Genomic DNA, 14279 nt, shown 5'->3' with positions numbered 1-14279 from the left:
TCGTTTCCATAGCGACCTCCCAAGTGAAATTTTCCATCCCGGATGCCAAATGCCTGTGGATGAGGCACAGCCCTCCCAGGGTTACCAAATATAGACACAAAAAACCCCCCCCCGCCCCGAGCCAACGCTCCCGGCCACGGGGCAAGGAGCAGCCACCAGCCGCAGAGGAGCCCAGGGGGTGAAAGGAGCAGCCCGGGATCCCAGGGATGCTCGGCGGTGGGGAGGACACGGTGTGCCCGGCCCTGACGCTGATGCCAGGGGTCCGGCAGACCCCAGCAGAGCTCGGTCCCGGTGGCACTTACGCCGTCTGCATGAGCTCGGGGTTGGGCACGCACTGGAGGCGGTGGGAGAGGAGCTGGAAGGCGCTGCTCTGGGGCAGCAGCATGAGGAGGCCGTAGAGAGCCTTGATCAGGTACGGGTTGTTCTTCACGTCCAGCAGCTGCAGGCGGAGATCTGGGAGAGGAGAGGAAGAGGATGGGGAGGTGGGTAAAAGGCATTTTCACCTCCAGCCCCGGTAGCAGGTTCCTCCAAACCCATCTGATGGTCCTGAGGAGGCTGTAAGCCTCTGCCAGCCGACCCAAGGGGTACCCACATGGCACCAGCAGCCTCTCCCCTTCCACTAACTCATCCATCTTTGTGTCCCACGCAGGCCAGAAGCCCCTCTCCTCACCACAGCCCCCAGCTGGGAAAGGGGCAGCAGCTCCCCAGCCTCCCACCCCTGCCGCTGCTCATCCCCGAGCCCATCCACACTGTCTGCCCGAGGACACACATACAACACGAGATTGCTCCTCAGCTTCTGCAGAATGAGCAGAAATCCCCGCCTGGGGCATCAGGAGGGCTGGGTGACACCCTCCCAGGGACCCTGTCTGCTCAGCCCTGATGCGTATGTGTGTTGGACCTCGGTGTTGCTCAGCAAGAGGGGAACCACCCTCCTGCTCCATCCCTAATGGTGCTCAGGGGGTGGAAGAGCCTTCCAGAGCCCTACAGACAACCGAGGTCCCACCTGGGGCAACCCAGGGGATGGGGCGAGAGGTCCCTGCCCCAGCATCTCACCTCCTGGTTGTCACTAGCACCTCTGGGATGTCCCTGCAAAGGGACCCATGGTCAGGGGATGCTGCTCTATGGGTGGGGGCACATCTGTCCCCCACCCCAAGGCTTGGAGATTAAGGCGAGCAGGATGGGGAACCCTCAAGGAATCCTTTGGGGCTGTGGAAAATCACCTCGCATGGTGGGAAGGAAAGTCATCCTTCGGATGAAGCACAGGGCACCACGGGAGGAAGCGTGACCGAGGGCCAGCCCACACCTCCACTGCCTGGCTGCTCTAACCCTCTTCCCTCAAATATCCCCCCAAATGTTCCCCCAAATAGCCCCAAACCTATACAGTCCCCTCCCAAAGTCCCTTCTGGGACATCTCCCAGGGCCCCCAACGCCCAGCTCCACCTCCACGGAGAAGGAGCCCAGAGGTGGCCAAACACCATCAGAAGAACCACCCCTTGGCCATGGGTCACCCCACCATGTCCCCCCGCTCCCCATCCCAGCTCCCACCACCACGTCCCTGAGCCCAGGCCAGGTCCTGGCTGCGTCACCCAATGGGGGCAGGGGACACTGCTGGGGCTGGATCTGGAGAGAGAAGCAGCTCTGGGTTTTTTTTAGGGCCCCAGCAGCACCCATGATGCCACCCCATGTCAACCATGATGTCTCCAAGGGTGGCACACGTGGCTCCCCCCATCCCTGCCCTACCCACAGCCCCCAGAGATGCTCAGCACGGTCCCCATCCCTCCCCCATCCCTTTGGTGCCAGCACCGCTCGCTCCCTTAACCTACATCCAGGGGGGACCGAGCTGTCCCCCCCTCCCCGCGCTGCCAGGGCAAACCTCCCAGGCAAGAAGTCTCATAACTTCTGCTCTATTTATTCGTGCGGCGGCTGCCGCTCGCGATGGAGGAGCGGGGACGGGGGGGGGGAAGCACCACACACGGCCCCTTCCCCGCTGCGGGGCTTCCTCCTTACACGTGAATATGGGGCACTCGATGAGCTGCACCAGCTTGTCCACCTCGGTGAGGAAATCCACGGTGACCTCCAGATCCCCGCTGGATGTGGCCGTTAAGGATGGTCACCTCAGAAGAAGGCGGCCTGGCAGCAGCAGATGGTTCGCCAGGGTGATGCCCAGCGTGGGCCACGGCTCTGCCAAACCCTCCGAGAAGGGATGAAAAGGTCCGACGGGGCAGCCAAGGGATGAGGGAAGGAAATAGGAGGAGCGGGCAGGGATGGGGGAAGAGGCAGGTTTGCCGGCACGTGAGAATAACCACCCTGCTGCGGGGCAGCCCACGAGCTCAGCGGGAACCGCAGGCTCCTCGTCGGGACAGGAGGTCAAAGCCTTCGTCTTCCTGAGAGGAAGAGGATGCTGAGGAGCCTCCCTGCCCGGGCAGGGGAAGGTCAGGGCTCAGCCAGCGCACGCTTTCCTCCTTTTACACCACAAAACAAGGGTGATGCAAGGGGAAGGGAGCTGCCCTGCCCTCTCATCGCGGGGACACCGCCCCGGTAATGATGGGCTGCAGGCAGGAGGCTGGGCTGGCCCGCAGGGTGACCTTGGTGGCCACAGAGGGACCAGGGGCCAGCCCAACCGTCAGCCTCGCAGAAAAACCCCAAAGGATACAATTTCTGGATGAGGTCATAAGCGTGCTTGTAGTTCTGGGTAAGGAAGCAGAGGGACACGGTTGTCACGGGGTTGTGACACCAGGACCGGTAGAGGCAGCAGAAGAGGTTACGGCTTTCCTGGGGAGAAGTCAGGTCACCAGTGGGAGCAAGGACGTGGCATGGAGAACCCCCGGGTCCCCAACACCAACCCACCGGGCTGGCAAGTGCCACCGAGGCACAAAGGGACATTTGGGGACCCACCAAGTCAGCCTGGCTCTGACGTGAGCCCGCCAGCCTCAGGAGATGAAGACTGGGGCTTTGGGGTGGCCCTTGGGGTGCTGTGCCCAGCGCAGGATGGTGGCTGGCCCAGCCAAGGGGACACCACTGCACCACTGGCCTTCAGCAGGAGGAGGAGGAGAAGTCTTCCTCCCTCTCCCTGCCTTGCTTGGATGTCGCCGGTGCTGGTGGCAGCTGCTCAGCAAAGCCCGTGGGCACGTTCCCGGCAGGGACAGCTGAGGGACCGGGGGGCTCCGCTCCCGCTGTCACCTGTCCCCAGGCCCGTGTCGGGGAGGAGGGAGGGAGGTGGCAGCTGCTTGAGGGCTCAGGGAGCCTGTTCCCACCCCAGGGGAGAAAAGCAAGACTTGTGCATGTCCCCCAAGCCCTCCCTCAGCTCCTGGGAAGAGGAGGAACGAAGGGCCCACCTCAGGCACCTGAGCTCCAGCCCTGGGACCTGCCAGGCAGGGACCGAGCAGCAAGACGTGGCCCCAGGTGGCTCTTAGGTCCCCACCACCCCCATTGCATATCCCCCAGCAGCTGAACCTCCTCCCGCTGCCCATACCGGGGTCTTCAAGTCCTTCAGTTGGTTCCTCAGCTGGAAGAGCTCGGAGGACGTCAGCAGGATGGTGTTGAGGGTGTGCACCATGGTAGAGGCGAACTTGAGGTCCTCTTCCCGCAGCAGGATGTCTGCCATGGAGTGGAAGATGTTTTCGGCGTTCAGAAGTAGACAAAGCTGCCTGAGCATCACAGAGGAGAGAAACCAGGGAGGGGGAGGAAGGATGGTTAATGAGAGACCCTGAGCATCACCCCCTTCCTGCAGAGAGGAGCAGGGATGAGAGCCACGGGGACACCAGAGGCTGGGCGAGGGCGGTAACATGCCCGATGCTCCCTGAGCTCCTCCACGCTCCGGCTCCCAGGAGACCCGGTGCCCAGGGGCTCTGGAGCTCCAGCTGAAGCTGGGAGCTGCCTCTGCTCCACCGGGCACCTCGCCGGCACGGCTCTCCCCGAAACCGATCTGCCTGGCCGGGTCACGGCAGGAATGTCCTGCTTAACAAACCTCGAGGCATTCCCAAGGTTTGAGCCCAGAAACTAAAACAAAAACCCAGATTTTAAAAATTTTTTCTTCCACATTTGTTTGGATTTGGGGATTTCCTGTTTTTCTCCTCCTGCCTTCTCGGGCGTTTGTCTGAGGACACCTGAAACGCTGCCTCAGCTCTCTGGTGTCCGCATCGGGGAGACCCAGGGGGAGCCCACCCAGCTCTCCAGCTTCTCCTGAAACTGGGATGCTCCCCAGGTCCCCACATCTCCCCCATGGGCTGATGGGGAACGTCGGCACTGGGGGAGATGCTGGCATCCCCCAGAGCTCCTCTGCTTTCCCCCGTCTCCCACCAAGCACCGTTCCCCACCAGATAATCTAAGCTGGCAACCAAATCCCCTCCCTGGAGGCATCTTAGGAGGGTTTAGGAGGCAAAACAAGCATCACTGGCTGGGTGGGAGGCGTTCGCTAGGTGCTCAGTGGGTTTGTCTGGGAGCTGGAAGCCACACCTGAACCCCTCCCTGGGGTCACGTTTTCACCTCCTGGGGTGAGGAAGAGGAAGGAGGTGGGTTTCCAGCCCCTGTCCCCATGGGGAAGGACCAGGGGAAGACTATATGGCTATAGAAAGATGCTGAAGACCATACCCTAAAGCCTGGTGTTTTAGGGATGCAGGAGGTGGACGGGGAATGAAGAAATGGATTTTTCCTCCCAATTCTGCCAAGCGACCCATCCCCTCCTCGCCCAGCCCCGGCTCCTCTCCATCGGCAGCTCCCGCTGGACAATGAGATGCTCTGTGTGGGCTTTTACATAACCCAGCCCGGCGATCGCCCTGGACCCCGTTAAAATGGAACGGGCTGTGATAAATAAGCTCATTTATCCCAATTATTCTTACGTAAGCGGCTGCATTCATGGGGATGAAAACGCTTCCCCGCTTTCTCGGCGCTCGGACGAGGGCTGGCTGGAGGAGGGCGAGCGCTGGGAAAGCAAAGCAGCGAGGGAGGGAAGGCGAAGGCAGAGGCTTTTTGAAGTCCAGCCTGATGGAGCCAAAAGAAAATCAATAGCTCAGCATCGCCGATCCAGGCATCGCCCGCTGTGGCAAAGCAAGCTCAGCCTTGGGCAGGTCCAAGCCCAGCCCAGGAGTGAGCTGGCTCCATCCTACCCTTTCCCAGTAAGAGGGGATAACTGGACGCTCCATCCTTGCCCAGCTTCCTCCAGCAGCTGTGCCGCAGCGGGTGCCGGGCACTCGGACCGTGAACTGGGATGATTTACAGTGCCCAAAGAGGGGACGGGTTCTCCAGGGATGATCTACGGTGCCCAAAGAGGGGATGGGTTCTCCAGGGATGATCTACAGTGCCCAAAGAGGGGACGGGTTCTCCAGGGATGATCTACAGTGCCCAAAGAGGGGATGGGTTCTCCAGGGATGATCTACAGTCCCAAAAGAGGGGATGGCTTCTCCAGGGATGATTTATGGTGCCCAAAGAGGGGATGGGTTCTCCAGGGATGATCTACAGTGCCCAAAGAGGGGATGGGTTCCCCAGGGATGATTTATGGTGCCCAAAGAGGGGATGGGTTCCCCAGGGATGATTTATGGTGCCCAAAGAGGGGATGGGTTCCCCAGGGACAAACACCGGGATAGTTTTACCCCCAACTGCAAAGTGCCCAGTGTGCGGGTACAGCCAGGGTCCGGCTCTCCTGCACCGCTGCCAGCTGCTCGGGGATGGTGTTTTACACCTTCCAGGCTATGAAAAGAGCTCAAACAAGCTCAGCCAAACCAAAACCGGTGCCAGCGAGTGCCAAGGGTAATTCAGCCATCTCCGGAGCTCCTCCGTGTCACCCCCTGACGGGGATGCTGCCCCCAGGATCTCTGTGAATCACCAGCACAATGACTTTGCCAGTGCTCAGTGGCCTCCCCAGAGGCAGCCAGAGACCCCAACTCCCCCTGGCCCCATGAAGCCCCTTGGTCGGCACATCCCAAAAGCGGTCCCCAAAGGAGGGGACAACTGGCCGGCCACACAGCTGCTGGCCTCCGTGACAGCAGCCAGCAGCTGAGCCTGGGCGGCTGCCGGGGGGACAGGAGGGGTCCCCCGGAGCCCATCCCCTGGGAGGCTTCGATGGCACGAGGGGAACGCGAGGCTGGCTGGGACGGGGCCGGCCAGGGGACAGGTGGCTTCAGACTAAGCAGGCGGCAGCCGAGATGCCGGAGGGGCGGCTGGGGAAGGGGACAGGGCAGAGGGGACAGCGAGCAGGATCCAGACCCCTTGTATGTACACCCCATAAATACATACATATCTATCTATATATCGCTCCAAGATACGTAAATCCAACAAATATGTGTATATATATATATATATATATACCCCTTAAATACATCTATATGCCCCCAATATATACACCCCATAAACACAAATACACACCCCCCAGCTGTAACAAACCCCCAGTTACCCTGGGGCTGGCTGCAGCTCACCCCTCCATCCATGCGCCTGTGCTTCCACGTGACCATGGAAGGACCCGGCTAATCCCCCCCGCAGCATCACCCCAGCCAGACGCCTCTCCCTCCATCCCCGTGGGTGACACGTGTGTCCCCTCGCCCATCCCCTCGCCCACGGGGACCTGGCAACCCCCCGTGGACCTTCCTGGTGTGGGAGAGGAGGGGAAGAAGCGCCCCCGGGGAGGCAGCAGCCGCGGAGCATCGCCCAGACGGCAGGCAGGCAGCGGCGATAATGAAGTGCCGTATTTAGGCCATTAAAATTTAACTCCTGAAATTAAAAGGGTTATTGAAGCCTTTCCAAGGGAGCCCGAGGAACGTGGCTGCGGGCAGATGGGCGGCAGCGCCTGCCTGCACCATGGCCATGGGGGACACCCCCTTCCTGCATCACAGCGGGGCTCCCAAGGGACCCCGTGGGTCACAGCCAGCCGTGGGCACAGGACCCTGCCCTTCCCCAAGCCTAAAGAACCCCTCGGCAAGCTGGAAGAGCCAAGGTCACCGCCAGCTTCACACCCCCGTGTCCCCATGCTGCACCCCATAAAGCACCAGAGCCCCCCAGTTCCCATCACGCCCACGATCGTCGGGGCAGACGGGGTGGGCGCGTACGGGGCCGAGCCGAAAGCCCCAGGGCAGGGAGCCGCTGCCCAGGGGACGGCAGAGCCATGGGGTGGCTTCAGAGCCACACAGCCAAGTAAGGGCCCTGCCTGGCGTTCCTCCCAGCCCTCTCGAGGATGACGCCTGGAAACCCGGCTAACCTAAACATCCCCATCATTGCGGGGAGCTGTGAGCTCCCATCCTGCCCACTCGCCCCGTTAACCGCTTTGGCCCCGTCCCCTGCCCCAAGCAGGAATGGGGGCGGCAAAGGGGACAGGGCAGCCGGGTGGTCTCGGAGAAGCGGGGTGAAAAGTCTGGTTTCCCAGAAAATTAAAAGACAAAAAAAGAGATGAAACCCAGCCCTGCTGCGGCTGGAGACACCGGCCCCTCCGCCGGGACCTCCCAGGGCCCCCCCCACTGCCCAGCCATGCTCAGCACCATCCCGCCATGCTCAGTTAAGCAGGTGCTTCTTCATTAAGCCCCGGCAGGGAGAGGATCACGGCTCGTCCCACTTCCAGCAACTGGGACAGAGCCGGAGCTGGGGAAGGAGCCAGCGAGGTCGGGGTGGGGGGGGAGCGATGCCCCGAGGGGCTCTGCCCCATTTTTCAGCTCACGGGGCCGGACCAACGCCTCTCCCATGGCTGTGAGGAGGGCAGAGCCCCTCCGTCCTTCCTCCCCACCCTCCTCTTCCCCTCGGCTTCCCACCACGCTCCCCCCCGGCTCGACCCAGGGACCTGCAGCTCCCCGCGATGCCCGTCCCGCTCCCCCCGAAATCTCCCTGCCAGGAAAAGCAGCATCCCGGGCCCAGCCCAGCAGCTGGGATCCGTCAGGAATTTGCAGAGGAAGCACAGATAAAATTAGCACGGAAGGGGAGAGGGAGAGAGAGCGGGGAAGGCAGGAGGATGCCGTTCCCCCGTCCTTCCCCACCACGGCGGTGAAGAAAATCCCAATCCTCCATTTTTTTCTCCTCCTCTTTTGCTCAATCCGGGCTCCGGAGCTGCTCCTCCGGGCAAGGGAAACCATGGCAACGTGGCAGCTCCTGCTTGCAAAATTCACAGCGTTTCATGGAAGGGATCGTGACGGGTTTGGGAAGTTTAGGAGGGACCCTCTGCCCCCCAGTCTCCTCTCTCCCAGCCACCCATCCCCATCTCAAAGCAAGCCTCTGCCAGCACATTTCCCTAACGAGCTCAGGTCCTCATCAAGAGACAGACCCGGTGGGGTCCATCTCCTAGGGATGGGTTTGCAGGCACAGAGATGGAACGAGATACACAGCAGAGCACCATTATGGTGGGGAGCCGTAAAGTACAACCCAGCCGAGGAGAGCCCTTGGGACAAGTCCTTGGGACAAGTCCTTGGGAAGACCAGCTCTGGAGCCTGGAGCCATCACGGCTCATCCCAGGTGAGCAAAGAGCCTGTTCCAGCCAGGAAGGCAACGTGAGCAGAAGCAAGACTCACGTCTCCTCCTTCTTGTGGCTTTTGGACTCTTGTTGATATCCTGACGTTCAGGTCCTGCTCTTTGAGACATCAGGGCAACCAGGAATGGGAGCATCGGATCAAAGGCAGGGTGAGGGCGTTTGAAGGAGCCCTAGTTTAATGTGCAAAAAAGCCTCAACTCTCTTTTCAACCTTGCCAGCCCCGGTTTCTTGTGACAGTTATCAAGTTCTCCTGGGGAAACTGGGTGAAAGCCACAGACCAGCGATGTGCAGATCCTGGGAGAAGATGTGTGGGTCCCGGGAGGACACACATGGACCTCGGGAAGCCAGAGATGAGCCCTGCAATGCCTTTGCTTGAAAAGGAGAAGGTGCAGAGTGTTTCACTGCAAACAAGACAACCCTCCCACGGAGCATCTGCTCGGCAGAAGCTGTCAGTGTGACGTGCTGAAGGAGCCGTGGTGCCAGCACGGTGATGGGATGGGGCCGTCTCAGCCATAAGGTGCTCCCCAGGGATCCCCAGGGACCTCAGAGAAACAGAGGGGGATCCCCGAGAGGAGCACGGCACCTTATTTCAGACCAGCTTCAGCATCTTGGTCCTGCAGAGTCTCAGCCCTTGGCTTCTGCTCCTCATGATGCTCCCCTCGGACACCACACCTGGTGTCCACACTGGACAGTGGCTGCCTGGAAAAGAGCACCCTTTGAAGAGGTCACCTTCAGTTTATAAAGCAGATATCCAGCACCTCCGGGCTCTTATAGGATCGGTGAAATACCCAAAGCTCCACACCGAACAGGAGGGGGAAACAGGACTGTATCAAGGAGAAGGAAGAGTTTCTTCAGAAGTTGTTTCTTCAAACTTCTTCTTCAGTTTCTTCATCTTCAGCACAGAAGCTGATATCCTCTGGGATGGGCCAGAAGCTAAAAGACAACTAAATCTGGAACCTTAATGGTCCACTCAGCCCAAGGCACCGCCCAACTCTGAGGTGTAACACAGAGGAATGTGACACCTCCTCCAAGATGAAGCCCACCAGACACATCCAGTACCAGCCTCCAGCTGCCCAAGTCAGCGTGTCCCACAAGTTTCCTCGAGGAAACCTGACTGACCCATGGATAAAGCTATCCTGCCCACACGCGTGCAGTCATCCATGACCTGCAAAGATGCTGTAGGAACATCTACAGGAGGCTCACCTGGAAAAAAAGGCAGCTCTCCTCCTCTGAACCCTCCAGGAAAGCACAAAATAACCCCCTGAGGCATTTCCTCTCTGACTTTTAAACCTACTGATGACACGACGGCAAAATGGACGGCAAATGCAAGTCTCGCCCTGCTGCCCAGGGCTCAAACTCCACCACCAGCAGCCTGCCAGAGGAGGAACCCTGGCTCTAGCCCACCTCCCCAGCTGAGGGCAACGACCCATGTCCAACTGAGCCCTCCAGAGTCTGACCCCAGAGGGGGAACTTCCACTGGGCAGCGATGTTTTCAGGCAAGCACCCTTTGTTTTGGAGGGGAGGAAGGGTTGGGGCTGGCTGGGGAGGGGTGGAGATGTGTAAAGCAGCAGCGGATCCTTCCTTGGAGACGTACGCTTCCCTTTCAGCCTGACAGCTGTGGCCTAATTTTCAAGAAAACTGACAAGCGCCTTATTTCTCCCCCTATAATTTCCCTTCGCTGCAAATAAAATAGGTTAAAGGAGCGGGCGTGAAGCTGTGACAAGAAGAGCTGGGAGAGGGTGATCAGGATCTGAGCCGTGGTCCCTGTGCTCGCCCTTCCCCATCACTTTGCTTTAAGATGAAGAATAAAAGCGCTTTTGCTCCTAAAAGCGTGGCCAAGGAGCAGGTTGCTGTGCTAGAGGTGCAGGAGCCTTTGCATCCCCCTTGTAGGGACAAGTCATATTTGTCCCAGGAGGGAAGGTAAGTTTGGGGGAAGATGGTCCCGCTGGGCATCCCTAGACCTCGGAAAGGGGAGGGACCGGGTGGGCAGTGGAGCATGGCAGCAATACACCGTGTGTTTGGGGGTGAAGCTTTCCAGAAGGAAAGGAGAAAGGGACTGGAAGGAGATGGCAGCATCCCACGGGTGGGGACCCGTCTGCTGGGCTCAGGGATGAGCATGCCCCGGGGTGGGAGGCGAAGCTGCCTCGTCTCTTCTGCCAACACCTCGGCTCGGACCCACCGCTGACTTTTCCCTTGCCGACTGGCTGTATTTTGCTCGTGCCCCGAAGGGAAGGAGCACCAAGGGGAAGGAGCACCAAGGGGAAGGAGCTCCAGCCAGGGTGGCTTTTGCACAGCTCCACGCTTTCAGGAGGGAGTTGAAGATGTCCTATCCCGGGATGTCCCACCCTGGAAGCAAAGCGCCTGGCTGGATGCGCCGATGGGAGCTGGGGTGAGCAGCACCCAGCCTCCAGCATCTGCCTTCGCTGGAAACCCGTGGCAAAGGGAGACCACAGCATCCTCGCCCACCCGCCCCTTGTGCCTGCCATCGGTGGGCAGCACGTGATGAAGGAGGCGGAGAGCGATGGGCTGCAGGATGCTCAAGAGCGGCCAGGAATGGAACAAAAAAATCCCTTGATGAGAGCAGCAGAAGGTAAAACGCTCAGCCCTGCCTTGAGGTTTTTAAGCGAGCATGCCCTGCGCCTCAGGGATAATCCCGGGCAAGATCCCCTGTAAGAGAGACGGGGGCAAAACGCCATTCTTCAGCCTCTCCCAGACTCCCTGTCCTGGCTTTCCCCCCCGCAAGACAAACAAAGCAAGATGTCACACTTGCAGAGCAAGAGAAGGAAACGCCACCAGAAGTCCCAAGCCCTGACCGATGGGATCAGACGGGTTAATTTAGCAGCTAACAGCCAAAACCACCCCCCTCGCCTGCACCAACCGCCACGATGAGGGTCCTCACCCCTTCGGCCGGGCAAGCAAAAGTTGGGAGACGCCTTGGAAGCTGCTCGTGTGAAGCCCTGCTCCGGGGAACGTGATGGTTAGCGAGCAGGGGGGCTGGGGGCTCTGCTCCCCACCACCCAGCCCATCTTTCCCCAGCTCCCCCTTCCCCAGCCCGCTGCGGTCCCAGGGAAAGCGCTGGGACAGAGCACACGTCCCCTCCGGGACCTGCCCTTTGAAGGAGCTTGGCCATTTTGGGAGGCTCTTCCTCCCCTGCGCACACTTCCCCTTCCTCCCCTCCACCCTGCCGCTGACCCACGTTACTCCCAGCCCACTCCGGCACTGCCGCTCACATGTGGTTCCCATTTTTCAACAGGAAAACCCATCAAATCCAGCTACAACTGATCCTGGAGCAGCTTCGGCGGCTAGGACAGCGAGCTCAGCCCCAGAGACTGGTCCTCCCTTGGTTCCTCCAGCTCCCATGGCTGGGGATGGCATCTCCTGTCCCTTCCCTGGAGGGTCCAGCCCTAGGAGGGGACTTGGCAGGGGTGACCTCTTGCCATCCCAACAGGCACATCCTTTGGGAAAGCCAGGTTCCTCCATCGCAAAGGTCACGCTGCTGATGGCTCCCAGGGCGTTGCAACCCTAAATCCAACCTCCAGCCTGGGGGGAAATTGGGTTTTCCTCCACTCCACCATCCAGCTCCCACTCCATGGGGCTGCGGAGAGTGTTGGAGAGCTGAACACGCTGCCCTACAGCCTTGGGGAATTAAAACCTCATTAGGCACGTGGGCTTGTGGAGCCCACTGCATGATGTAAAAGAGGCAATTCAAGAGCTGGGGGTTTTTGGAGGTACAGCGGGGTTTCCAGCTCCCACCCCAAATCCACATCAAAGCCCGTGCCCGGCTGGGGCAATGGGAGAGACGTAAAAGCAGAGCCTGGATGTCCCCACGCCACTAAAACACCGCTCTGGGTGTCTGGCCACGGGGTTTCACACACAGAATCACAGATCGGTTTGGGTTGGAAGCAACCTTAAAGCCCATCCAGTCCCACCCCCTGCCACGGGCAGGGACACCTTCCACCAGACCAGGTTGCTCCAAGCCCCATCCAACCTGGCCTTGAACACTGCCAGGGAGGGGGCAGCCACAGCTTCTCTGGGCAACCTGGGCCAGGGTCTCACCACCCTCACAGCAAAGAATTTCTTCCTCACATCTCATCTGAATCTCCCCTCTTTCAGTTTAAAACTGTTCCCCCTCGTCCTGTCACTCCACGCCCTTGTAAAAAGCCCCTCTCCAGCTTTCCTGTAGCCCCTTCAGGCCCTGGAAGGTGCTAGGATGCTCGCCCCGCTCCATCACCCCACGCCCGGCCGGGTGCTTGGGCAGGAGGGAGCCCTGCTTTCTGCTTTGCAAACGGGTGGAAAAAAAATAAACAGCGAGCTTTCTCCAGTTCTGCACGGCACGGGGAGGGGGGGGACGGCGAGCGCCCAGTTCATTAAGGCAGGAGGGCAGGCGGCCAGCGAGCATCCTGGCAGGCAGAGCAGAGGATTTTCGCAGGCTCGCTGCCTCCTGACACAGAAGCTTCCCTTGTAGCGCTCACAGCTGTTTGGATTTTACCCGAGTTCATATCACAGTTTATCAAAGGGGCTGCGTGTTTTTTTTTTTTCCCTCCCCCCTTTTTTTTTTCCCTCCCAAACCGAACGGTTCTCACAAAAACAAACGCAGGTTTTGTTCTGCGACGCAGCGGCACGGAGGGTGGGAGAGAGGAAGAGGCGACACGCATCATCCCCCAGCGCTGATCCACTCGCTGGTGGGGCAGAGGGATTTTCGGGGCACGGGTTTGGCAGTGGGAGCTGGAAGGGGGCACGGTGGCATCAGCACACTCGAAGGAAGGAGGAGCGGGAGGGCATGCCACATCCCAGCCCTGGGAGCCTCCAGCTCATTGAGACATTTGGCCAAGCAAACCTCGTGTCCAGGGGAGCCCAAGAGCGTCCAGGCTTGGGACAAGAGGAGGATTTTGGTTTTAGGGGAGAAAAGGGTGTTGCACGGTCAGCCCCAGCCTCTCTCAGAGACAGAAAAGTCCCCTCCTGCCCAAAAAGAGGGGACTGGCCGCTCCAGCCCCACGCCAAGAGCATCACTGTAAAGCCCTGCACGCACCCAGCGTGACGTGCCCACGTTTGTCCCCAGCTCTGCCCTCTGCGCTGGCATCATCCCGGCAGGACTTGGAGAGCTCAAGGAAAAGGCAGGATTTCCAGCCAGGTGAGCTCCTCCCGTCTGCACAAGCCATCAACCCCATCACGAGACTTGGGATTTTCCAGCTCACGCCATAAACTGGCCAAATAACCTTCTCTGAGCCAGCCTACGTCTTCCAGAGCGCATGGAGAAGCAGCCCACCCTCCTGGCCGTCCCCTGACGGGGTTCAAGCATCCCCCCAAAAAAGCCAAGGACCATCCTCGGTCAAACGGCCAAGCCCCGCCGCGTGCATCGCCGAAAAGTCACCCCAGGGCCCCTTCCACGCAGCCTAACCTCAGAAAACGCCCCGTGAGAAGGTGCCAGGCAGCAGGGAGGTTCATTTCACAGCTCCATAAAACAAGCTGAGACAACCCCTGCGCGTGGGCCCCTGCCCCAGGAGCAAAGCGCTGACTCAGGCGTCCTCTCGCGCCCCAGGGTGCCACAGCTCGGCGAGAAAACGGCCTCTCCGGGCTTAAAAGTTAAGCCCTGCGCTTCAAAGTGTGTGCACAGGGATGTCTCCTGCCACTCTGGCATGTCCTGTAGCCCTGAGGGTTTGTTTGCCCTCCCGGCAAGGTACATCAGCCACGAACGTCTGAGCTGCCCCGTCTCAGAGAGCAGCAAAAAGCCAGCTGCTTTAGTGCTAGGCTCGGCTTAGTGAGCTAAACTGGCTCCCGGAGCTTAGACAGACCCCAGGGACAGCGCGGGGGCTGCACAAAGGGTGCTGGGGAGGGACGA

The 14279-nt window shown here is 59.9% G+C and overlaps 1 protein-coding gene across 1 annotated transcript in view; it reads right to left on the bottom strand.

The window, feature by feature from the left end:
- VAC14 (VAC14 component of PIKFYVE complex) overlaps positions 1–14279 on the bottom strand; it is a 63255-nt gene that overhangs the window by 1969 nt on the left and 47007 nt on the right. Inside the window, exons 15-18 of the mRNA XM_068411191.1 lie at positions 3473–3647; positions 2654–2772; positions 2008–2087; positions 303–453 (exon numbers count right to left, since the gene is read on the bottom strand). Of these exons, the coding sequence (XP_068267292.1) occupies positions 303–453; positions 2008–2087; positions 2654–2772; positions 3473–3647 (525 nt within the window). The remainder of the gene's footprint in view (positions 1–302; positions 454–2007; positions 2088–2653; positions 2773–3472; positions 3648–14279) is intronic.

The sequence above is a fragment of the Nyctibius grandis genome, chromosome 12, assembly GCF_013368605.1.
Source record: "Nyctibius grandis isolate bNycGra1 chromosome 12, bNycGra1.pri, whole genome shotgun sequence".
NCBI classification, from domain to species: Eukaryota; Metazoa; Chordata; class Aves; order Nyctibiiformes; family Nyctibiidae; genus Nyctibius; species Nyctibius grandis.
This window is presented reverse-complemented; position numbering and strand designations above follow the sequence as displayed.